The following is a 24,137-nucleotide window of genomic DNA, read 5'->3' on the forward strand; positions in this document are numbered from 1 at the left end:
AATGTTGACTTTTTTTCATGTAACCAAAAGTAACCTGTAAACTTAGGGAATAGTATAATGTAGGCTCTTATTAAAATTGTAAGAGAGACAAATCTTGCTCAATGCATGGCATAACCTGCTTAAGAGAAATTGCAAACTGGCTGGGAGGGAAAGTATTTAAAATTTTCCTTCAAGATTGGGTTGTTGTATGTTTTCCGGGCTGTATGGCCATGTTCTAGAAGTATTCTCTCCTGACGTTTCGCCCACATCTATGGCAGGCATCCTCAGAAACATCAGGAGAGAATACTTCTAGAACATGGCCATACAGCCCGGAAAACATACAACAACCCTGTGATCCCGGCCATGAAAGCCTTCAACAACACATCCTTCAAGATTGCTCAGATTAACTGCTGGAGAGATGGCAAATTTTTTTGACTTGATGCAGTTCTGTCTGGGGAATAGGATAAAAATTCTTAGTAAGTTTTATATAGACATTTAAAGTAGCTGTATCAGAATTTGAGCCTCTGTTTCTCTCCTCTCTGACACTTATTTTTATCATACAGTGATTAAGATCTGATGAAAGAAGCCAAGAAAATTAATTTGTTAGGCAAGTGTGAATAACTGCTAAAATTAAACTGAGATTTTAAACTCATTGCCTATTTGATCCTTAAGTTTGAAGCAAAAATAAAATATTCTCCTTTATTTCTAACATGATTCTAGAACTAATAGAAGTATTATGAATAAAATAATAGTTTATGAGTTATCATTTTATAAATCTACTGTGCTCCGTGCCCAAAAAAGGAAAAGATGCAAGGTTAGTTTTTTTGTTTGGATTCCAGCAAGTCTACCAAATATATGAATGTAATTTTTTGCTTTCACATGATAACAGCTCCACCTTACTTTGCATTTAAAAGGAGGTAGAAAGAATAAAGCTTTTGGTTTTTTAAACAACTTAATCATAAATTTCTCTATGTATAAAAAGCCACCACTTTTGTGCAATGCAACTACAGATGATGTTATCCCAACTGATCCACAAGCGTGCCTACAATACTGTGAAGTATTACTATGTTTCACAGTATTGTCGGTCCGACTGAGCTGCTCGTAGAGAAGGAGGAGAAGGAGGCAGGCAGGCAGGCGTTGGGTCCCGGGCAGGTAGGTAAGAGCCGTCGATGTTATGCAGGCCCTGTAGGCCATGTCAGCAGCGGGGCTCCACAGGCCACGTACATCCTAGAGAGGGGGAAGCAGGGGGCAGGGCTGTGGAGCCCCTGACTGTGCTTCGCGGAGCCCTAAAGACTCTGCAGAGCACAGTTTGAGAACCGCTGGTCTAGAGCAGCAGAAAACAAGCGTGCTCTCTCTATAAAAGGACATTCTTTCAGATATTTAAACATGCCTATCATATTCCCTCTTAACTTTCTCTTTTCCAAGTTCTTCCTAAGGCTTGTCTTCCAGAACTTTTATCACTTTGGTCACTTTTCTGTGGACACACCCCAGCTTGCCATTATCTTCTCTATTCACTTTTTCTAACTTGTCTGATAAAGGAGTGATCCTGAAACTTTGTACAGTATTTTTCTGCGTCTTCGTTGTTAAGATAAAGTCATTACTAAAAGACAGCTCTTAATGCTATCCAGTGGATAATGGCCCTTTCTGAGCATCATTTTTCTGAACACACAGTAGGAGCATTGTCACTGTTTCTTCAATTGCCATTCTTAATGTATCTGAACAATATGTGATAAGCTTTGATGTCAGATACAGTTGTTTTTATTGCAAAAAAAGTTAAAACAGGCACCAGACATGCAGACATGCACATGCAGACATTTTTCAAGAATCTTATCATTATGTTTTTCTTCTTTTTTTCCCTTGCTATTTTTAGAATTTAAGTAATCTAAGCAGCAGTGTTCTCCCCTGTCCCATATCCCTAAAATCTCAGGAATTTTGATAGCAGTGCCTCATAGAGTGTTTCCTGTTATGGTTGTACCCCTGTTTCTGCTTCTATTGGTTTATCTCAGGAATCTTATCATCTGCATTTTAGAGACCCTTCTTTTATTTTCCTACCCTTGTTAAAGCCTAGGAACCTTAGTGGCACTATATTCCCATCCCTCTTTTTCTATTTCCCTGGCTGGTGAACCTTCAAAGCAGTGCTTCTGAGAACTGTCTCCTCTTTTCTATTTGTTTTTTCCAGCATTGTGCAAGTCTATATTTGGTATCCCCAAAGGTGTTTATCATGTTATCATCTCCCTTTTTTGAGGCATCTGCTGTGATGTCCCAATCATAAATAAGACTGGGGGTGAATATGAACTTACTGGTGTGGATTGTGTGGTGAAGAGTAAATTTGCAAATACATCATGAATAATGGCTGCTACAGTGAATAGAAGGGAGCAAGGGGGAGGGGGGAGAGAGGGAGATGTCTCCTTAAATATATTTTCAGACTAAATTTGCCAACTAATTGATCACTGTAACCATAACAATATATTCATTTAAAAGTTAATGGGACCTTAAAAGTATGATGCACAGTAACTTTTGTATATCTTAATTTCTTATTTAAAAATGATACTGAATATTAATTGTTGTCAGACTAAATCCTCATTATCATAACAAGCTGCATTACAGATGTGCCACACGTTACACAATAGATTGTTTTATTGACCAATCCAAATGCAGGCTTTCAAAGCTTTACTGGTGGCTTTATCAGGCAAAAGATGTCAAAAATCATACAACAGAAAAAGCAAAGTGAAAAGTCCTATATTTTGTATTAGATGTTTCTCTTGTGTTAGATGTTGTTTCTCTTGCTGTTCACTTGATCTGGAAGGATCCCAGTGCAGGCAGAGACCAATCACCTCTTACTAGAGTGGATGCTAAGACATAGGATAGTAAAATGTAAACTCCATCAGTAGTAGTTAAGTAACTCCTATGGGGATCCTGGGGATCTTTGTCCTTTATGAATCCATAGGCTTTTTTCTTATGCACAGAAAATTACATTTCCAATAAGTTTCTGAATAATTATTTTCTTTTGTATGATTTTTAAACTACCATATATATTCGAGTATACGCCGATCTGAGTATAAGCCGAGGCATCTAATTTTACCACAAAAATAGGGATAACTTATTGACTTGAGCATAAGACGAGGGTGGGAAATGCAGCAGCTACTGGTAAATTGCAAAAATAAAAATAGATACCAATAAAATTACATTAATTGAGACATCAATAGGTTAAATGTTTTTGAATATTTACATAAAACTGTAATTTAAGATAATAAGACTTAAATAAGATAAGACTGTCCAACTCTTATTAGCTATATACTTCAGTATAAGCCGGCCCGAATATAAGCCGTCCAGGACCCTCACTCGAGTATAAGCCGGGGGGGGGGGGGGCTTTTCAGCCCTAAACAGGGCTGAAAAACTTGGCTTATTCTCAAGTATATATGGTATCTTTTGATTGATGAAGAAGCCAGTGGAGCTTTGAATGGTTGCATGATGTGTTTTATGCATTTTGGGTGGCCAATAAAGGAAACATCTTTTCTGAATTTTGTTGTTTGTTTTTGTTTTTTGCTGTCTGGCCAACATGTTTACTTCTGAATATGTTGTCCAGATAATGTTTAATTAAATTAATTACAAAACAATCTCTAAACCTCTAAGTGAAACAGGTATTTGTCCTCCATATTTATACCTCTCATTTGTGCATAGATAGAATTATTTTTGCATTACACATAAAATTGGATTGTAAATTGCCCTAACTATAAGTCACAAATGATATTTTATTCAGGAAAAATCAGAACTTACATAAAATTACTTTAAGCAGATTGATGAAAATATTTCCCCTACACTTTACAAAGAAATGGACTTTTCATAAGAGTTTAGTTTAAGTTTAAGAAATTATGCTATGAATACCAGGCATACATCATTAGTACCACTGAGGTTAATGGTACTTACTTCCAAATAAATGTATACGGTATTATGTTGCAGATGTTATATTTAGTTATATTCAGATTTCATACCAAGTTATCTTACTTTCATACATATTTATAGAAGAGAGCAGTCTCATTTCATTACAACAGTTTTTAAAGTTGTTTAATTCTACTACAATGTTATGTAGTGTGAGGCATAGTAGAAATATGCATATTTTTATCTTGTGATTACTAAGAAAATTTGTTCAAATTGTATTTAGCATTTTAAAATGTAGGATGTTGCGTTCATTGATTAAGAGAGGTTGTCCAATTGACTTTATAATGTTAATTGTATTTTTTGCAATAATGCCATCTCATTTATTTATTTATTTATTTATTTATGTCCCACCTTTCTCCTTGTGGCGATTCAAGGCAACTAACAACCACACACTTTGGTTCCCATTTAAAACAGAGCAAATACAAAAATTAAAAAAACCCAATTAAATCGTACTGTGTAGGTTAAGTTAAAATACAATTAAAATATAATAAATGCAGTTAAAATGCATTTTAAAACACACAATTCCCCCTTCACCATTCTACAGTTGCATATTGATCACAAATCTTTAATCAATTAGTAGCATATCCCATTGATGGATTTGCCTTAATTATAATAATTAAAAATGACACAGTATCATAGAATCATAGAGTTGGAAGAGACCACCAGCACCAGCCAGTCCAACCCGCAGTCATTCAGGTACACACAATCAAAGCACTGCTGACAGATGACCATTCAGACTCTCTTTTAAAGCCTTCAGAGAGGTTTTAAGTTAACCACACTGAGAGACAACACTCCACTTTCAAACATGTACCATGTTATACAGTGATAAAGGTATTAGGCATGGGACTCAGAAATGGTTCCTAGCAGTGCAATAATATAGATAGATTGTAGATGCTTGGGTTGTTGTGGTTTTTTTTTGTTCCTTGCTTTAGAATTGTTGCCACTTGACACCAGAAGTCAAGACTGTTATGCCTGTATTTTGCTTTTTGCAATAATGTTATTAGTTTGTGACAGTATCTTTAGTCTAATACTGTATAAGAAAAATCACATGAATCACATTATTACTTGCTAGGAATGTAAAGAGTATAATCAAATTGTACTGGTAAGGTGAATGGTGTATGGCTGTTTTTTTTACTTCAAAATTTGTAGAATTTCATGTGAATAACTGTTTTTATTATATGCTTATTTCAAACATGGTTGATTATTTATATATTTGTCTATTGTATTTATATGCCACTTTTCTCCCTGTGGGGGGATCCAAGGTGGCTCACAAACCATAAAACAAAATTAGTTAAAACATAATAATAAAATTAAAATGCAATTAAAATATTACCATTTTTAAAATAATACATTAAAGAACATAGAACCATTTAAAACATACATAAATATACAAAATCAAAGAAATGTTTAAACTTAAGAAGTTGTTTATAAGTAATATATATTATCTTTTTTCTAAAACATCTTAACTGCTTTTGTTTTGCAGGATGGATTAGATGCCCTGGTATATGATTTGGATTTTCCCGCTTTAAGGAAAAATAAAAACATAGACACCTTTTTAAACAAATGTAAGTGTGGACTTATATATACATATATGCTGGCCATTGGACTTCTGATATTGCTGCTGGTATGATTTTATGCAGTATGCGACTTCCTTTCCATTTAAGATGTATATTTTTCATATGGTGTTGATGCATATGGGAATTCTACTAATTTTGTGTGTGGCAATTTAGTATTTGAAGTCATTTATACCTGAAGTAACTGGCAACAAAGGTCCGCATAGTTAAAGCAATGGTATTCCCCGTAGTAACCTATGGTTGCGAAAGCTGGACCATAAGGAAGGCTGAACGAAGGAAGACAGACTCTTTTGAACTTTGGAGCTAGAGGAAAATCCTGAGAGTGCCTTGGACCGCAAGAAGATCTAACCAGTCCATTCTCCAGGAAATAATGCCTGGCTGTTCACTGGAGGGAAGGATATTAGAGGCAAAGATGAAGTATTTTGGCCACATTATGAGAAGACAGGAAAGCTTGGAAAAGATCATGATGCTGGGGAAAATGGAAGGAAAAAGGAAGAGAGGCTGACCAAGGGCGAGATGGATGAATGGTATCCTTGAAGTGATTGGCTTGACCTTGAAGGAACTGGAGGCAGCGACAGCCGACAGGGAGCTCTGGCGTGGACTGGTCCATGAGGTCACGAAGAGTCGGAGACGACTGTGTGAATGAAGAAGATACGTGAAGTAAACAAAGCACTCTCTAACTGTTACTGCCTTTCTTCCTCATCTAAATCATAGAGTTGTGAGGGGCAGTTAAGTTTGTTGCCTTTAGCTTCCTGAAAGTGCATGCAATGCACATGATTAAAAACAGCATCTCATTCTATGCAGTGCTTACATCTCTGATACTTTACCATATAGTTTATTGCTCCATCTTTGCATCTTATTCCTTCAAAGAGAGTATGTTCCTAAAAAGGACTGGGGACTGCAGTGAAAACAGGGTTAAATTCCTCTCCTGCACCATGTCAGTGGGATAAAGTGCCCCCAGATTGTTCACAAATCTGGTGGAGAAGTGACCAGAAGTTACTTCCACTTTTTATTTACGTCCCCACCCACCAGCTCCAAATGAAGGAGGTAAGAAAGATGTTGGACAATCCTGAGAACTGGATTTCTGTAAAGCTCTGGTTGGTTTTCTTCTTGTCACTAAGTTACATTTGCTTAGACAACTTAATTCCCTTGCTTCATCGTTGCTAAATTTCTGAATGTCATGCAGTGTCAACTGTCTCCATGTGAAATTACACCAAAGATTTGCAGAAATTGATTACAGTTGGGAGACTTGTTTCTGTATTTCCCCCCTAATTAACCTATTTGTTCACATTTTGAGAATGGAAATGTTATTCTCTGAACTATTCATTATAGGAAAGGCTATTTAAGTCATTGCATTCTGCAACCAGAGAAATGAAATGTTAAGCTTTTTTGTATAATCTCATGCCAGCGTTGACCCATGTAGATTAAAATAGCATGTTACCAAATTTGGAGTTGGAAGTATCTGACAGACGAGAATTTAAATTATTGTGGTTTATTGGCTGATAGTTTTATTTTTAAAATGCGGGCCTTTTTGCTTATATTTTCATGGTAAGAGGTTTTTGAAAATATGTAAAAAAGCAAAAAGACTACATTACTGGAATCTTATTTATGTAGCTTTAACCCTAGGTATACTATAGTTGCTTAGGTCTGTCACTAGTTTTTTGTACAGTGATGTATCCAGGTGGATTGTGATGAGTGGAAATTGTTCTGATGACTCATTTCAAACATTTAAGTACAATTAAACCAAAATTAAACTTCATTCCTGGTTTGTTCCTGCAGTGAAAATCTTGTATTGTGTGTTTGACATTTATATGTTGCTATGGAAATGAAAGTAACCATTCAGAGATGTACGAGAGCAGTTTGCAACTTAGGAAAAGATTTGGGAAGGAAGCAGCATTTAAACAGTGTGTGTACTTAACCAGCAACAGATGTTGCAAGAAATTATCAACACATGAAACATAAAAAGAATGTAGTGTTTATTCAGTATTTTATTACATGTTTTATTCTAAAAGTTTTGCATGCTCCTATTATGCCTTGTGTTAAAGTTTTTTTTCCTTTTTAATATTTTCCTCAAAGATAAAGACACAATAAACAAAATAAGAGATCTCCGTATGAAAGCTGAAGATTATGAAGTGGTGAAAGTTATTGGAAGAGGTGCATTTGGGGAAGTCCAATTGGTAAGTTATTATTTTGTATATGGATAAGACTATTGCTAAAACTTGTATTCTTAAAAGGGAAGTTATTATAATGAAAAAGGAGCATACCTATATGCATCAGGCCTTGTGATGATTTTTCCCCACTTCCTTGTCCCTCATTCCCATAGCAGCACCTCAAATTTCTTTCTAGAGGGTTCAAGGGACTGTACTGCATGAGGCAGGGCTTACCACAGTGGGCCCAAGGGGTCACTGGTAGTTGTGTGGAAGCTCAGCAGTATTCCCAGGTATCTCTGTAGCACTTTCAGGGAACACTTACCGTATATACTTGAAGATAAGCCGAGTTTTTCAGTCCTTATTTATGAGCTGAAAAAGCCTCCCCGGCGGCAAGGTCAAGCCAGCAGCGGAGCCTGGAGGCCACAGTATGTTTTCCTTTCCAAAACCTCTCTTCTTCGCTTCTCCTCCCAGGCTGGTTATCTTTTTTTTTTTTTTTAAAGAGAGACAGAGACAAGAAGCAAATGTTTTCAAAAGTAGAAGGAGAATGTGAGACAAACCATTGCAAGCCAGATTGCATGGGTAGAAGGGGAAGGAAAAAAGATATTCTTGCAAATTTGCACGATTCATTACTATTATTATTATTATTATTATTATTATTACTACTACTACTACTACTAGTACTACTACCATTATTGCAAGAACATTTGAGTCCAAAGGGAGAGAAGGAGGGAAAAGAGAGCAACAGAAGGTGTGTATTTCTTTTTTATTCCTAAGGAAACAAAAATGAGGTGGGGTTTTTTGGGAGGGGGAGAGAAGTTTTAAAAAGCCTTTTCTGGCTACTTTTAGAGTTTGAAAAAAGGAGAAAGAAAAGAGGTGGGAAAGGGCAGGAGAAAAGAGGACAAAGTTGTTTTTAGGGGGACTTTGCTTGCATTTCTTCCTTGGGTAAATGCATGCCCCAAAGCTTCTATATATTTATATAGATGTTCCCCCTATAAATACATTAATATATGAATTTTCCCCTCATGTGTTTACAGGTCTTTGCAAATGCTATGTAAATATAGATAGAGATATCCATGTACCTGTATATCTGTTCCTATATGTATACATTAATTTTATATATGAATTTTACCCTCACATGTTTGCAAGTTTAGAGGGAAAATGCGCGCGCGCGCACACACACACACACACACACACAGATGTCTAGATAGATATAAACATTGATAAATAGGGCTTACAAATATTGCAGGTGGAAAATGCACATAGAGAGAGGATTTGCAAAGGTTTCAGGGGGAAATACATATGTGAAATTAGTATATATAATGATAGATCTATATCTAGCTCTGCATTATTTATGTAGGCATTATATGTTTGCCTGTTACTATGTTGGAAGCTGGCCTGAGTCCCCAGGGGGAGATAGATAGGGCAGGGTACAAGTGAAGCTGTTGTTGATGATGGTGATGATGATGATTATAAAGTTATTGTTGCTTTTCCACTTATAGAGTTAGTTTACTGTTTTACTTTGAAATACAGTAAATATTCAAAACATTTAACCCACTGATGCCTCAATTAATGTAATTTTATTGGTATATAATTTTATTTTTGAAATTTACCAGTAGCTGCTGCATTTCCCACCCTCGGCTTATACTCGAGTCAATAAGTTTTACCAGTTTTTTGTGGTAAAATTAGGTGCCTCGGCTTATATTCGGGTCGGCTTATACTCAAGTATATACCGTATTAGCTGCCACAGGAAGGGTTGCTGGGAAGTCCACTTCCACTAGCTGTTTCCTGTGTAATCTGTGTGAGACTCATAAGCCTTCCTTACAGGTCAGTTGCTTGCTGCTTGGCACAAAACAAGTTTAGGACTTGTACCTATAGTGAGTGAACCTATAAGTCTTATTGATAACGATTTTTTCACCCTGCATTTTGTTTTTTAAGGTAAGGCATAAGTCATCTCGAAAGGTCTATGCTATGAAGCTCCTGAGCAAGTTTGAGATGATAAAAAGATCAGATTCTGCATTCTTCTGGGAAGAAAGAGACATCATGGCATTTGCAAATAGCCCTTGGGTAGTTCAGGTATAACAACTAATTTATTTATATTTTCATGAAAGAAGTTAGTGAAAATTGTACTTACCATATATACTTATATATAAGTTGACCTCATCTTTAAGTCAAAGGCAGGTGTGGGGGCCAAAATTATGGATTTTGATAAGACCTGTGGATAAGTTCTTTATACAGTATATATTATTTTTAGTGTGTTTTACTAGGGTTTTTGTATTTTATGATGTTTCTATTTTATTTCTATTTCTTATTTTCATTTTTTAGGCTTTATTCTATTTGTTCATTATTTTGTGAAGTTACAGTTAGGTTGTTTATATTGTCTAATGTTCCTTGTCCTGATGTAAACTGTTTATGTGATTTTCTTTTGGCATTGAATGGTTGCCTTATTTTTGGAAATCACCCTGAGTCCCTTTGGGGAGATAGGGTGCTCTAAAAATAAAGATTTTTATTATTAATATTAAGTTGAGGGGAAAGTACAAATGCTACCCCTGGCCACCACTGACATTTTCCCATACTGGCAATCAAAAAGGCCAGAAGTGGTGCCACAGTAGACTGAGTAGAAGGGATCAGTGCTTCTTTTAGGTTTTCCTAGGATGGACTAAATTATTTTGCCACTTTTCACCAGAGTATGGGATGATTCCTTTTTTGATATGAGTTAAGGTACAATACTCACAATGACGTGTGAATAAGTTGACCCAGTTTTTTTGGGTTGATTTCTTTACTAAAATTTCTAGAATTATAGTAAAAGGTAAAGATTTCCCCTGACGTTAAGTCCAGTCATGTCTGACTTGGAGTTGGTGCTCATCTCAATTTCTAAGCCGAAGAGCCGGCGTTGTCCGTAGACACCTCCAAGGTCATGTGGCCGGCATGACTGCATGGAGCCATGAGTATAATTATACAGTAACCATATATTAGCTTATTAAGACTATAGCAAATGTATTAACAACCTACTTTAATTTATATATTTAAGCAATTTTAAATCTATGTTTCAGCATGTTTGTATTTGCTTGTATAAGTTAGTGCTAATGAATTTGAAGACTAAATAAAAAGATCAGTTAGTTTACTAAATGCCAGTACTTTTGGGCAACTAACATTTTAAAATTAAGTACGGTCAGAAGAACTAGTTGCCTCCTGTGCACACTCAAAGCCTGCTTTGGAGGGGAGAGAAATCCTTTGTAGCAGATACTTTTGTATGGGTAGAGACCTGCAAGATGTGGGGGAAATCATTATGTTACCTGTTTACACAAACACAGAACTGGATTTAAGTCAATATCTAAAATTAAAAAAGGAAAAACTACACTTAATTATACTGAAAGAACAATGTAGAAATGTTCTTGTGTAAGGCAGAAAAAAGTTATAAGACAAATGTTAACATTAAGTGTTGATTATTGTACTGTTGGTTTTCATAATTGCAGAGTATTTTTTTTCTGAAGGAGAAAATAGTCTATATATTGTATTCAAATGCTAGCCACTACTTTTTCCTGATATGTGCAGTTACAGATACAACATTACTGAGTGAATAGCCTGCTTGAAGTGACTGAATTACAGTCTATCATGCTGAGATACACTTGAGTTTTTCCATTACAGTCTTTTTACTCAAATACTTTCAAACAAAGAAATCTCTTATTAACCATAGTGTCACGTTTTATCCCATCTGAAGAGCTACATATATCAGCTTTAGAACAAGTCAGAGTCTTAAACTCACTTCAGACTGTAGTTTAAGAACATGGCTTGTTCTGAAGGTCATAATAGCATCTTCCTTGTTTGGGTTACATGGAAAGCTATGATTAATTATTACCAAGGGAGTTTTATATACTCACAGTTTATATATTGGCTGATGGCAAGAAGTATCCTATTGGCCTGAATAGAGAGAATAGATTATTCACTTGCTTTCTTGAGTTGAAATAAATTTGGCATTGAAATCAATATGGTTGTGGCATGTTTACAGATCCTGCAGCCCATTATTTGTTTTCAGATACAGTTTATAAAAGAAATGATAAACATCTGTGTTGATGTGCTTTTGAAAATATAAGCCACTGCTTCAGAAAGTCCAATAATTTTATTAAGGTTTAAATATTAGGAATTAATCATTTTAATTGAATGAATGATACCATAAGTTTATTTTAAAAAGCAATAATATAATGAAGTTTTCAGTGATATTAGACTGTTTCCTCTTGCAGTTATTTTATGCATTCCAAGATGATCGTTATCTTTACATGGTGATGGAATACATGCCTGGTGGGGATCTGGTGAATTTAATGAGCAATTATGATGTTCCTGAGAAATGGGCAAGATTCTATACTGCAGAGGTTGTTCTTGCATTAGATGCAATTCATTCCATGGGCTTTATTCACAGGTATTTTTCTATTCTTCTTAATAAATAAAGATTTAATCATTTTCTGCAAGTTATTCTCAAACTGCTTAACATTTCTTTCTGGAGAGAAAGAAATTTTGGGATGAAAAGCTATCCTGAGACTCTCAAACAAACTTTAGGGCAGAATTAATTATAATTAGTTCCCAGTTCTATAACAAAGGTAGAACTACATTATATTATGATTGTCACTAGTTGAGGACAACTTCATGCTTTTGTATTTTAACTGCAACTGTATACTTCTGTAGCTGTGACAGTATGGCCATACTGAATGATGGAGGGCAAATACTGTATTACATGATTAAGTGCTGGCTTGTACTATGCCTTCCAGACAAACTTTTTACAAAGTAACTAGAAGAGAACTTTATCATTTGCATTTGAAAACTGGGAAAATAAACCGTACATTTCTGAAATTGCAACTATAATGGTAACTAATATGCCATGATTCCCGACTTATTATTTTTTAAATACAAATTACGAAGCTCTCATTTAGGGGCGCTCTGTTCTATTTTGTGATAAGTTAGGGAAATGATTGTTTAGGTAGCTTACACATTGTCACATACTAGTTTGGATTTTTAGCAGCATGTGCAGAAATAAGGAAGAAAACCTTTCTATTCTTCACCTGTCTTCAATTTCCCTGTAGTTCTGGAATTGCCATTTAAAAATGTGATTCTCTAGAATAACATGGGATAAAGTGCTGAGTTTCTGTCAGATTGAGGGTGATCCTCAACCGGCAACACTATTCCATATTATTCCATACTGCTGAAGTGGGCCCTCATAAGGAGCTTTATGGGGATCTAGATCAGCGGTTCTCAACTTGTGGGTCCCCAAATGTTTTTGCCTTCAACTCGCAGAAGTCCTGATAGTTGGTAAACTGGCTGGGATTTCAGGGAGTTGTAGGCCAAAACACCTGGGGACCCATAGGTTGAGAACCACTGATCTAGAGGGGGGTTAAGAAAGCAAATTTAAGAGAGCTTTTCCTGGTCCTTAAAGTTTTAAGCAGTTTCTACTGGGCTCAGACTTTTTAAAAAAATCATTGGATGGCCAAGCTTGATACAAGCCTGTATTGTGGTGAATCATGCAGATGATCACTTCACCATGTATTTGAAGGTATCAAGAACATTATAACTGAATTCCTGACATGAGAACAAGATGAATTGATCATCTATTTATCATAGAGAGAAAAAATACAATTATACTTAAAGGTGGATAATATTTGTGTAATATATGAAGGCATTAGTTTGTTTAAAATTATTTTTTTAGAACCCATAAAACATTTTGTTTAGTATTTTGTAAAGAAACACTTTACAGTTGTAGAACTATTTTCAAAGCAGATTGTAAGCTCCTGTTTAAACAGCAGCCCCTACCATTTTACAAAGTCAGTGTGCCATCTTTATAAACAGATAATGCATTGCTACTGAATCAGAAAGAACAATGACAAATAGGAAAAAACCCTGTACTTTGTATGTGCTTTAGCTTGGTGTTAAAAAGATAAAGAGATAGCTCCTTACGGAGGTCTAATGCAGCTAGAAATGTTCAACAGATGATGAGCCAGGTCTGTGAATGCATGCTTCTTCTTCAAAGCCTTTGTTCTACAATAAATTCCTGCTCCTCCTTTCCCTTAATTCTGTGCAGTTCATTTATATATACACTAAGTGCTAATTATGCTGCCAGTTAATGACTCAAAACATCAGGTCATAAATGATTGTAGAAGACCTCTGCCTGAGAGCTGGAAAAACAAATGTGAGTTAATAGATGAGGCAGATTCTCTGAACTGATGTAAAGTTTTTATGCTTAAACCACAGTGGAAGAGTTGACTTCAGTAAAGGGAAACAATATGAGTACAGATGTGGTTCAGACGTTCACTATCAGCTTAGTAATTTGTTGTTTACTAACTTTATATATCTAAAGTTATAATGGCCAGCATTGCTATTTTTTAAATAAAACTGTTTTTTTCCAGAGACGTAAAGCCTGATAATATGCTGCTAGATAAATCCGGCCATTTAAAACTAGCAGATTTTGGTACCTGTATGAAGATGAATAAGGTTGGTATGCTTGTTAAAAATTCAGAATTATCTTTGTGTTGATAACATTTTTATGAATGCCAGTATTTATTTAACTTATTAAGTGTTTAAGTGGAATTCAGTCTTCATTTTGGCACATGCTTTGAAGCAAGATTTATGAATATGTTTCAAGATGCTTTTCATAATTCTAGGAGAGTCCCACAGAGTATTTTTTCAATAACATCTCTCTCTTTATAGGAAGGTATGGTACGATGTGATACAGCTGTTGGAACACCTGACTATATATCTCCAGAAGTATTAAAATCTCAAGGTGGTGATGGTTACTATGGACGAGAATGTGACTGGTGGTCAGTTGGCGTCTTTTTGTATGAAATGCTTGTGGGTGAGCATCAGAACAGTTCTGAACATGGCATTAACTGCATTTCCATTTGATTAAAAACATGGAGTTATTCATGTAAAATATTGTGTATTAGTAATTAAAGGAAGCTGTTGGATTTGGGGTTTACAGCAGCAAAAAAGGGAAACACTAAAGAATGCTCAAACTTCTGTACAGTGGCACTTATTTCCCATGCCAGTAAGGTAATGCTCAAGATCCTGCAAGGAAGACTCCAGTAATACATGGAGCGAGAGTTGCCAGATGTATAAGCTGGGTTTAGCAAAGGCAGAGGAATGAGAGACCAAATTGCCAATATTTCCTGGATAATGGAGGAAGCCAGGGAGTTTCAGAAAGACATCTATTTCTGCTTTATTGACTATTCTAAAGCTTTCGATTGTGTGGACCATAATAAACTGTGGCATTTTCTTGGTGTTATGGGGATACCAAGCCACCTTGTCTGTCTCCTGAGAAATCTGTATAAAGACCAAGTAGCCACAGTAAGAACAGACCACGGAACAACAGACTCGTTTAAGATTGGGAAAGGAGTACAGCAGGGCTGCATACTTTCACCCTACTAATTCAACTTGTATGCAGAATACATCATGCGGTGTGTGGGGCTTGACAAATCCAAGGCCGGAGTTAAAATTGCTGGAAGAAACATTAACAACCTTAGGTATGCAGATGATACCACTGTGATGGCTGAAAGTGAGGAGGAGCTGAGGAGCCTTATCACCAAGGTGAAAGAAGAAAGTGCAAAAGCCGGGCTGCAGTTAAACATCAAGAAAACCAAGATCATGGCAACCACACCTTTTGATAACTAGCAAATAGAGGGAGAAAATGTGGAGGCAGTGACAGACTTTATATTTCTCGGCGCGAAGATCACTGCAGATGCAGACTGCAGCCAGGAAATCAGAAGACATTTACTTCCTGGGAGGAGAGCAATGGCCAACCTTGATAAAATAGTGAAGAGTAGAGACATCACACTGGCAACGAAGGTCTGCATAGTCAAAGCAATGGTATTCCCCATAGTAACCTATGGATGCAAGAGCTGGACCATAAGGAAGGCTGAGCGAAGGAAGATAGATGCTTTTGAACTTTGGTGTTGGAGGAAAATCCTGAGAGTGCTTTGGACTGCAAGAAGATACAACCAGTCCATCCTCCAGGAAATAATGCCCAACTGCTCACTGGAGGGAAGGATACTAGAGGCAAAGATGAAGTATTTTATCCACATCATGAGAAGGAAAGCTTGGAAAAGATCATGATGCTGGAAGGAAAAAGGAAAAGAGGCCGACCAAGGGCAAGATGGATAGACGGTATCCTTGAAGTGACTGGCATGAACTTGAAGGAACTGGGGGCGGTGACGGCCGACAGGGAGCTCTGGCGTGGACTGGTCCATGAGGTCACAAAGAGTCGGAAACAACTGAGAGAATGAAGAAGAAGAAGCAACAAACATTTTTCAAGATGTCAATTCTTGGCTAGAGGAGAATGATAGTTGTGCCTCCCTTGAAAATGGTTTTGTAACCATCAGCCTGTCTCTAATTTGCCATTCTTTAGTAAAGTTCCTGAGTAACTAATTGTAGCTCAGCTCCAAATTTTCATGGACAATACTAAAATTTGAAACCTCTCCAATCTGATTTCAAGTTGAATTTGGGAACTGAAGTGGTTTTGCTTGTCTTGCACGATGACCTCTTCGAGTAACTACTAGTGTGTTCTGATTTTGCTGGAGCTTTATTGGCTTTTTTATTCACAGTCCTGGGGGATTCTGGAATTTCCGCAACATTTTGCCTTCTTAACCAGAGTTATTTAACATGTTCAGTATCTCTTGGTGGTGTTGTACAGAGTTTTTAATTTAATTTCAACAACATGCAGATTATGTGTATGAGCTTCTCACCCTTATCTTCTCGTGTCAAAACAGAACTACTTCTGGCCAGTGATAGATCTGAATAGGGTTTGAGATTACTTTATGTGCTTTGTGGAAATGAAATATGAAGAACAAGGTCTTGTAGTTCAGGAGTGCTCCTGGATCCTGCTTTGCTCTTGAAGGCCCAGATAGTGGCTGTGATTTGGCATGCCTTTGCTCAGCTTCAGTTTGTGTACTAGCCAAGCAAATTATTGCTCATGCAGTAGTCACACCTAAAGTGGATTATTGACGCTTTACATGAATGTGCTCTTGAATAGTGCTTAGAAACTCTAGTACAGGATTATACCTTGTGTCTTGGTTTTAGTCCCGTGCAGTTGGTACTATAGAAATGTATTTGAATAGCTTTACATAGTTTTTATGCCCTTCTGCTGCTGCTTTAATTATTGCATTTATTTTTGTTGGGTTGAGTCCAGATTTTCCTTCCAACAGCAGTAGCATCACCTGCATTTTTTCTCAGGGGTACTTTTCCAGTAGCATAAAAGGAAGTGACTTTTGAGAAATCTCCTATGTTGCATGAGGGTTCTCCAGGGTGTTGGAGAGTCTTCTGGGGTAGTGTGGGTGGTTGTACTGAAGGGAAAGTGAGAAATCTCACTTTCTTCAGCAAGTGGGATCCCACATCTTGTAGATAGTAGGAGTCTTCCAGTTTGCTAATGGAAAAGTTTTTAAACAAATGTTTGTGCTTAAGACTTTTTATGTTTAACTAGAGAGCTAAGTTTAAAGTTCCTCAGTTGCTCAATTTTATTATAATTGATATGTTTGAGCTGCTGTATGTAGCAGAATGCATGCTACTTCAGTATTATCTGATGGAAAGTTGGAAGCCCATGCATGGTCAACTGAAAGTGAGCATGTTACTATAGGATATTTTAAAGGATGCATGGGTTTGTTTCTATATTTGAAATGGTTGTTTAAATTACTTATTTTTTATTTTTTTTAGTGGGGGCAATTTGTGAGAGTTTTTACTTCTGTTTGCATGATTGTTTTATAGGCAAATTAGCTGTGCCAACCATGCGTTGCTGTGGCATAGTCTGGTGGTTAGTATCCCTGTGGTTAGGAAGCAGCCTGGCTTTGAATCTGTAAGGCTGTTCAGTGGTATTCAAGGTGGCCAACGGAGGATCCCTTTGGTTAGGAAGCAGCCTGGCTTTGAAGCTACAAGGCTGTTCAGTATTGTTCAAGGTGGCCAAGGGAGGATCCTCTGGTTAGGAAGCAGCCTGGCTTTGAAGCTGCAAGGCTGTTCAGTGGTATTCAAGGTGGCCAATGCAGGATCTCTCTGGTTAGGAAGCAGCCTGGCTTTGAAGCTGCAAGGCTGTTCAGTGCTATTTAAGGTGGCCAATGGAGGATCTCTCTGGTTAGGAAACAGCCTGGCTTTGAAGCTGCAAGGCTGTTCAGTGCTATTCAAGGTGGCCAATGGAGGATCCCCCAAGGTAGGAAGCAGCCAGGCAAGTGGGGTTTACATACCTGTGGAATAATGTCCAGGATGGGAGAAAGAACTTTTGTCTGTTGGAGGCAAGTATGAATGCTGCAATTAGTCACCTTGATTAGCATTTAATGGCCTTGCAGCTTCAAAGCCTGGTTGCTTCCTCCTTGGGGGGGAATCCTTTGTTGGGAGGTGTTAGCTGGCTCTGGTTGTTTCCTTTCTGGAATTCTCCTGTTTTCAGAATGTTGCTCTGTATTTGCTGTCCTGATTTTAGAGATTATTTTGTTCTGTGTTATTATACCACAGTAATTATTAGATATTATATTTATAATCTTAAATTATCTGCTTTTATTAAATGGCTGTCTAACAGTGGTGTGATATTTCTTTTTTATTTAAATTTTAGGAGATACCCCCTTTTATGCAGATTCATTGGTTGGAACATATAGTAAAATTATGAACCATAAAAATTCTCTAAGCTTCCCTGATGATAATGATATTTCTAAAGATGCAAAAAATCTTATTTGTGGATTCTTAACTGACAGGTAAAGTATTTTATTTTTGCTTTGTTTAACTAAGGCCGGTGGGTCAGTAAATTAAAAAAATGAACAATCCCATCAGGGGGAATGCGGGAGATAAAAAATATATAAAGGTACCTTCTTCCACACTTGGTGGACTTGTAGGCTGGTGCCAAACCTTTTGGGAAAAGGTAATCAAGGAAACAAACAAAATAATTACTAAAAAGGTTAAGAAAACCCCAGAAATGTGCCTCTTAGGTTTATTTGGTAAAAAAAATCAGTAAATAAGATATAGAAATTTGCCAAGACAGTTTTGTAGCTGCAAGATTAATAATAGCAAAATCATGAAGGGGGGGGGGGGAGGGAAGAGCTATTTATAAAGGACTGGAGAGATAAATTATTAGACTATATCCAAATGGCCAAGCTATCTAATGGCATTAGAGGAAGAAATAATCAAGACTTTGTTAGAAAATTGAGGCTTACATATGAATATCTAGAAACAAATACAAAGGTAAGCAACAATAGCAACAAGAGGAAGTTATTAATATAAAGATAAGGGTATATTTTAATGAGATATTACTTTCACATTGAGTGGTGTCAGAAGTCATGGGTGGTTGTTTATGGGTGGGGGAGTGGGGTGAGTGTGGTAGACAGATGTGTTTATATTATGCGTATTTGATGATAATAGTAATAATAATAAAATTTATATGTATTCTGCCCTATCTCCTCAGGGGGACTCAGGGCAGATAGTAAAAAACATTATATGATGACTTAGAGTCTGCCCAAACATCCACATTAATCTACAGAGCCAACTAGAGTTCACAAAGTTGTGGGTTTTAGTTGTGTGGCTAATGATGGTAACTGGGCTGAGATGAACTAGCAGATCCCAGATCTAAAATAGTTCTCAACCAGGGGCCCGATGGTGATCTCTCATTATCTAATCCTCCTTTATTTTGTTTATTTTCTTTTACATTCTTTTATATTCTGTATATCACCTTTACACAATTATAAAAAATTTAAAACATCAAACTCTGTCTGATCGTTCTCAAACAAAAGCCGGCAAGCTTTTCAAAATATTCACAAAATATCTTATTTTGTCTTTGTAGCAGACAGATTTAATGGCAAATCTTCCCATCCTTTTTGGTCCTCATCTCTCTTTATCTTCTCCATGTTTCCTTTTTCAATCTCTCCCCGGCCCCATCCTGTCCACACACCTCCCTTACAATTACCCAGCTGATTGTGATCAAAGTCTCTCAAGCTTCTCGACATCCTTGTAGGTTCACATATTGTTTCCCCAAGGAAAAAACACCCAAGAAAGGGTGAATGTTTTATTTTTTCCTAAGGGTGGTGCCCTCCTTATTACTCACACTCTTAGATGCATGCAATTTTTCAAATATTTTCCAATAAAAATAGTTAGTATGCATTATTGTCTTTCTTGTTCTTTACTCCTGAATAGTCTTTCCATTCTTAAAAAAAAAGATAATTGACTTGTGGTTGAGGATATTTGTTCCCCAAATTTGGATTTTACAGTTTTGTTTCCCAAGTTCTCATATGTTTATCAAAAATGATTTATATTTACAGGGAAGTTAGATTAGGCCGAAATGGCGTGGAAGAAATCAAGCGACACCCATTTTTCAAAAATGACCAGTGGTCATGGGAAAATCTTAGAGACAGTAAGTATCTCTGTGTAGAGGTAGCACTGTATAACTTTTTCTGGATGTTACCTATTCATCTGAAGTGTTTGAAGCTTCTGTTAAATGTTTGTTCTGCATATTACAACAAAATCATTATCTTTGCAGTGGAAAACTATGAAAATAAAAACAGTAGTGTGTAGCACACAGAACAAGATTTGAAAAACCCTTTTATTCATTCACTGTGTCCACTGACAATTTAATGAAGGGAGAAAAAGAGAGAGAGAGAGAGAGAGACAGTGTGTGTGTGTGTGTATGTGTGCACATACACACACAGAGACAACCTTGAGGGCGGTGGAGGTGTCAGCTTCCTCCTGAGCCTCCTCACATCTCCGTGCCCTCTTCTGCATGGACCCCGTCCCGATGCCTTAGAGCAGCTGGGGGGAGCCTCTGAGATCCTCAAAGGTGAGGAAAAGAGGCGAGGGGAAAAAAAAACTTCTATGGAGTTTTCCTTCGGAGCCTGCCTCTGGAGAGAGAAGTTTTAAAAGTTGCTCAAAGGGCGCCTCTTGAGTTTGGCCTCCCTTTGCACCCCCTGGAAGAGCTCCTCCAGTGCATTGTGTGCATTCTGTTATGCTAATACAGGCAGCCCCCAGCGCCTTGGATAATACTGTGTGTCGTTAACCGGAAGTCAGATAATGGGAACTCTACTGTACTTCTGTTTTCTTCTATGGTCTGTCTTAAAATGGTGGCTGGAAGTAAAACATCAAAAAACAGCCTTGTGAGCAACACGTTCAACCAGGGCCGTAGCCAGAAAACAATTTTTTGGGGGAGGGGAGGTTTAACCCCTAGCACACACTCCTCCCCGCTACAAACCTGTCAATATCTGCTTGAGATAGTGCCTGGAGGGACTCTTAATGTTTTGTGTCTCATAGACTTAGCATGGGGATTTGGTTAACCAGTTGAAATTCATGAGTAAACCAGGTTTTTTTTATAACCTGAAAAATTTCGGGGGGGGGGGGGGTTGAACCCCTAAAACCGCCCCCTCGCTACAGGCCTGCGTTCAACATCTCTATGTTATATAGTTAACAGTTGTGGAAAGACCAAATCAAAGTACACTTGAGCCCGATCCTGGAAGAGTTGCCATGATTTCCTGTTTGCATCTGGGCCCAGCGCCAGATGCTGTTTCAGCTTCTAAAGTTTTAGCAGCTTGTGGCTCAGATGCTTAAACTAGTATCTTACTAGCATGTCTCTGTCTTAACATGTATAGGAGGAGCTCAGTTCTGTTAGTCCTTTATATGATAATAAACTAGAACGTATTCTTTTTGAGGAACATTCTAGAATATAGAAGTGCTAATGGCACCAGCTTGATGCTATTTACAAGTTAAAACCACTTTGATCAGCTTGACAGTTTATTCTGTCAGTTTTTATTATATGTTTTATTAACCTGTGTTTTGTTTTTATTGCATTTGTTTGGTTTTTATTTTATATTATATTATATATTATATTATACTATACTATACACACGCGTTGCTGTGGCGAAGTATGGTGGTATGGGAAATAACGTATTGAGGAATTGGTGGTAGTTAAGGTAAAGGGTAAACGTTTTCCCCTGACATGAAGTCTAGTCGTGTCTGACTCTGGGGGTTGATGCTCATGTCCATTTCTAAGCCGAAGAGCTGGCGTTGTCTGTAGACTCCTCCAAGGTCATTATACCAAATTTCTTTGGTTTTATTATTCCAAAGTAATTTTTATATATTCCGATTTTAGTGTTTTTGAATACTTGGAGCCAGATTGTATTCATTTTCATGGTTCACAGTAACACAATAATAATAATAATGATAATAATAGTAATAGTAATAGTAATGATCTAATGTTCTGGATTATCCAACGCAGTCTGCCTTTTAGTAGTCAGTGTTTTTGTAGTTAGTGTTTTAAATTCACTGTGATATTTTGGTGGTAAATTTGTAAATACAGTAATTACTACATAGCATTATTGCGCATGGAACTACTTTTTCTGTCAGATTTGTTGTATAACATGATGTTTTGGTGGTTAATTTGTATAATGATTACCTAATTTGATGTTTAATCGGCTTTTCCTGAATCCCTTCTTATCCAACATATTCACTTATCCAACGTTCTGCCAGCCTGTTTATATTGGATAAGTGAGGCTGTACTGGATATTTATAATCTTATATTATCTGCTTAGAACTGGATTATATGAGGCCCCTTCTACACAGTTGTATAAAATGCACACTGAAGTGGATTATATGGCAGTGTGGAGCCAAGATAATCCAGTTCAAAGCAGATAATATAAGATTCTAAATGGGTTATATAGCTGTGTGGAAGGGCCTTGAATCTACACTGCCATATAATCCAGTTGAAATAAGATAATCTGTATTTTATAGGCAGTGTGGAAGAGGCCTAAGTGAGGCCTAACTCTGCCTGTCCCCTGGGCTGAGTGGGTTGCTAGGAGACCAAGTGGGCGGAGCTTAGCCTTCTAACTGGCAGCAATTGGATAAAAACAATTATTCCTCTCCCTCTAATTAGGACTTTATTTTTCTTTTCCCTTTGTTGTATGAATGTAGAGGCGTGGATGAGGGGTTGTGCTGTCAGTTTTCGAGGTTGTGGGGTGTTTAGTTTTCTTGTTTTGTCCATCGCTGGGATTCCATCACTCTTTTATATATATAATAAAGATTATATTATATTATATCTTGTTGTTGTTATTAGACCATTACTTTCTATACCACCCTGGGATCTTTAGATGAGAGGAGGTTTAGGAATCTTTCAGGGCTTATATATCTATGTAACTGCAAAAAGGAGGAAAGGCTGCTCCAAACATGATCAAATGTAACACTTTTTGATCATAACAAAAATATCTTAGCAAGAGGTTTTGTTAAACTGAGGTCTGTTGAATGACAAATCTGTACTTTTTGAAGTACAGTTTCTCTGATAATTGAGTATCTGTACGACTGAATGTGGCAAGTTTTAATGTTTTGAATTTTAAATGTGCAGCAGTGGTGTTATCTAATGCCTGTGCTGCCTAAAGAGTTTGAATATTATTGTGTGTGATCTAATGTACAGATTTTAATCAGCAGTTCAGCAATTTTTCTTTCTTTTATTGGTAGCTGTTGCACCTGTTGTGCCTGATTTAAGTAGTGATATTGACACTAGTAACTTTGATGATTTGGAAGAAGACAAAGGAGAAGAAGAAACATTTCCTATACCAAAAGCATTTGTTGGAAACCAATTGCCATTTGTAGGATTTACTTACTACAGTAACCACCAGTAAGTATTATATATGTTCTGATAAAAACACTGATTTGTTTAAAATCAAAATGCTCTCTGGTTCATTCTTAAAAACTGTCCTCTTTTAAAACCTGTCTGCATAGTAAGGTTTTAGCCATCCAAAGTTTTTAAAAAGATTTGAAAACTTTATTGAAATTAAGTTGAACAACAATTAAGGAATCATTTTCAAATACTGTGCCACGCTGCCGCATGCAGATTGATTGGATGACTAATGTCTTTTGTGGCCAAATTTGGTATATATTGTTGTTATTTAAACTATAAATATTGCGAAATTATGGGTTTTTTTCTTGAAGTGACACACCACCCAAGTCATGCTAGGTTTTTTGGTGAATTTTGACACACCAAGTGCAAAAGGTTGCCCATCATTGGTATAGGATAATATCCTAGATGCTATGCTTTCTGTGTTGTGATACGCTGCAATTCCAAAAAGGGGAAAGTATAGCTGGTGGGTCTCTTGCTATCCGTGACCCACACTTTTTAAAAGTGCTATAATTCTGCGTGTTTGTTGCCTTGATAGTCATGCAAAAAGCCCACCACTCCCAAATACCTCATTCTCCCACCAGAATCCCTCTCAAAAATATCACTGGAAGTGACCTAAAATCACTTCCTGTTCCTGTTTGAGAGTAACTAAAGAAAAAAACAGAGAGCCCTTTGGCAAGATAGTGAGGTATGTGATCTTCAGGGGGTCATGAGGCAAATGGACCTCTTGCCTACCTACCGTATTTTTCGCTTAAGACGCACCTGATGATAAGACGCACCTAGTTTTCAGAGGAGGAAAATTATTATTATTATTATTATTATTATTATTATTAAGGCGCCTGTCTCAGAAGGAGGCAGCTAGGCCAGCCGGGCTGGGTTCCCATAGCAACCAGCAGAAGC

At 36.9% G+C, this 24,137-nt stretch overlaps 1 protein-coding gene across 3 annotated transcripts in view; it reads left to right on the forward strand.

Annotated features, from left to right (window-relative positions):
- The window catches only part of rock1 (Rho associated coiled-coil containing protein kinase 1), an 86,695-nt gene that overhangs the window by 14,998 nt on the left and 47,560 nt on the right, over positions 1-24,137 (forward strand). For all 3 annotated transcript variants that reach the window (XR_010006016.1, XM_008108647.3, XM_003219652.4), the window contains exons 2-10: positions 5,402-5,483; positions 7,569-7,669; positions 9,578-9,715; positions 11,881-12,056; positions 14,032-14,116; positions 14,333-14,477; positions 18,210-18,348; positions 19,903-19,994; positions 23,078-23,237. Coding sequence is in view for 2 of the 3 variants with exons in the window: in XM_008108647.3 (XP_008106854.1) it covers positions 5,402-5,483; positions 7,569-7,669; positions 9,578-9,715; positions 11,881-12,056; positions 14,032-14,116; positions 14,333-14,477; positions 18,210-18,348; positions 19,903-19,994; positions 23,078-23,237 (1,118 nt within the window). In the remaining variant the exon portion in view is untranslated. The remainder of the gene's footprint in view (positions 1-5,401; positions 5,484-7,568; positions 7,670-9,577; positions 9,716-11,880; positions 12,057-14,031; positions 14,117-14,332; positions 14,478-18,209; positions 18,349-19,902; positions 19,995-23,077; positions 23,238-24,137) is intronic.

The sequence above is a fragment of the Anolis carolinensis genome, chromosome 4 (genome assembly GCF_035594765.1).
Source record: "Anolis carolinensis isolate JA03-04 chromosome 4, rAnoCar3.1.pri, whole genome shotgun sequence".
Lineage (NCBI taxonomy): Eukaryota > Metazoa > Chordata > Lepidosauria > Squamata > Dactyloidae > Anolis > Anolis carolinensis.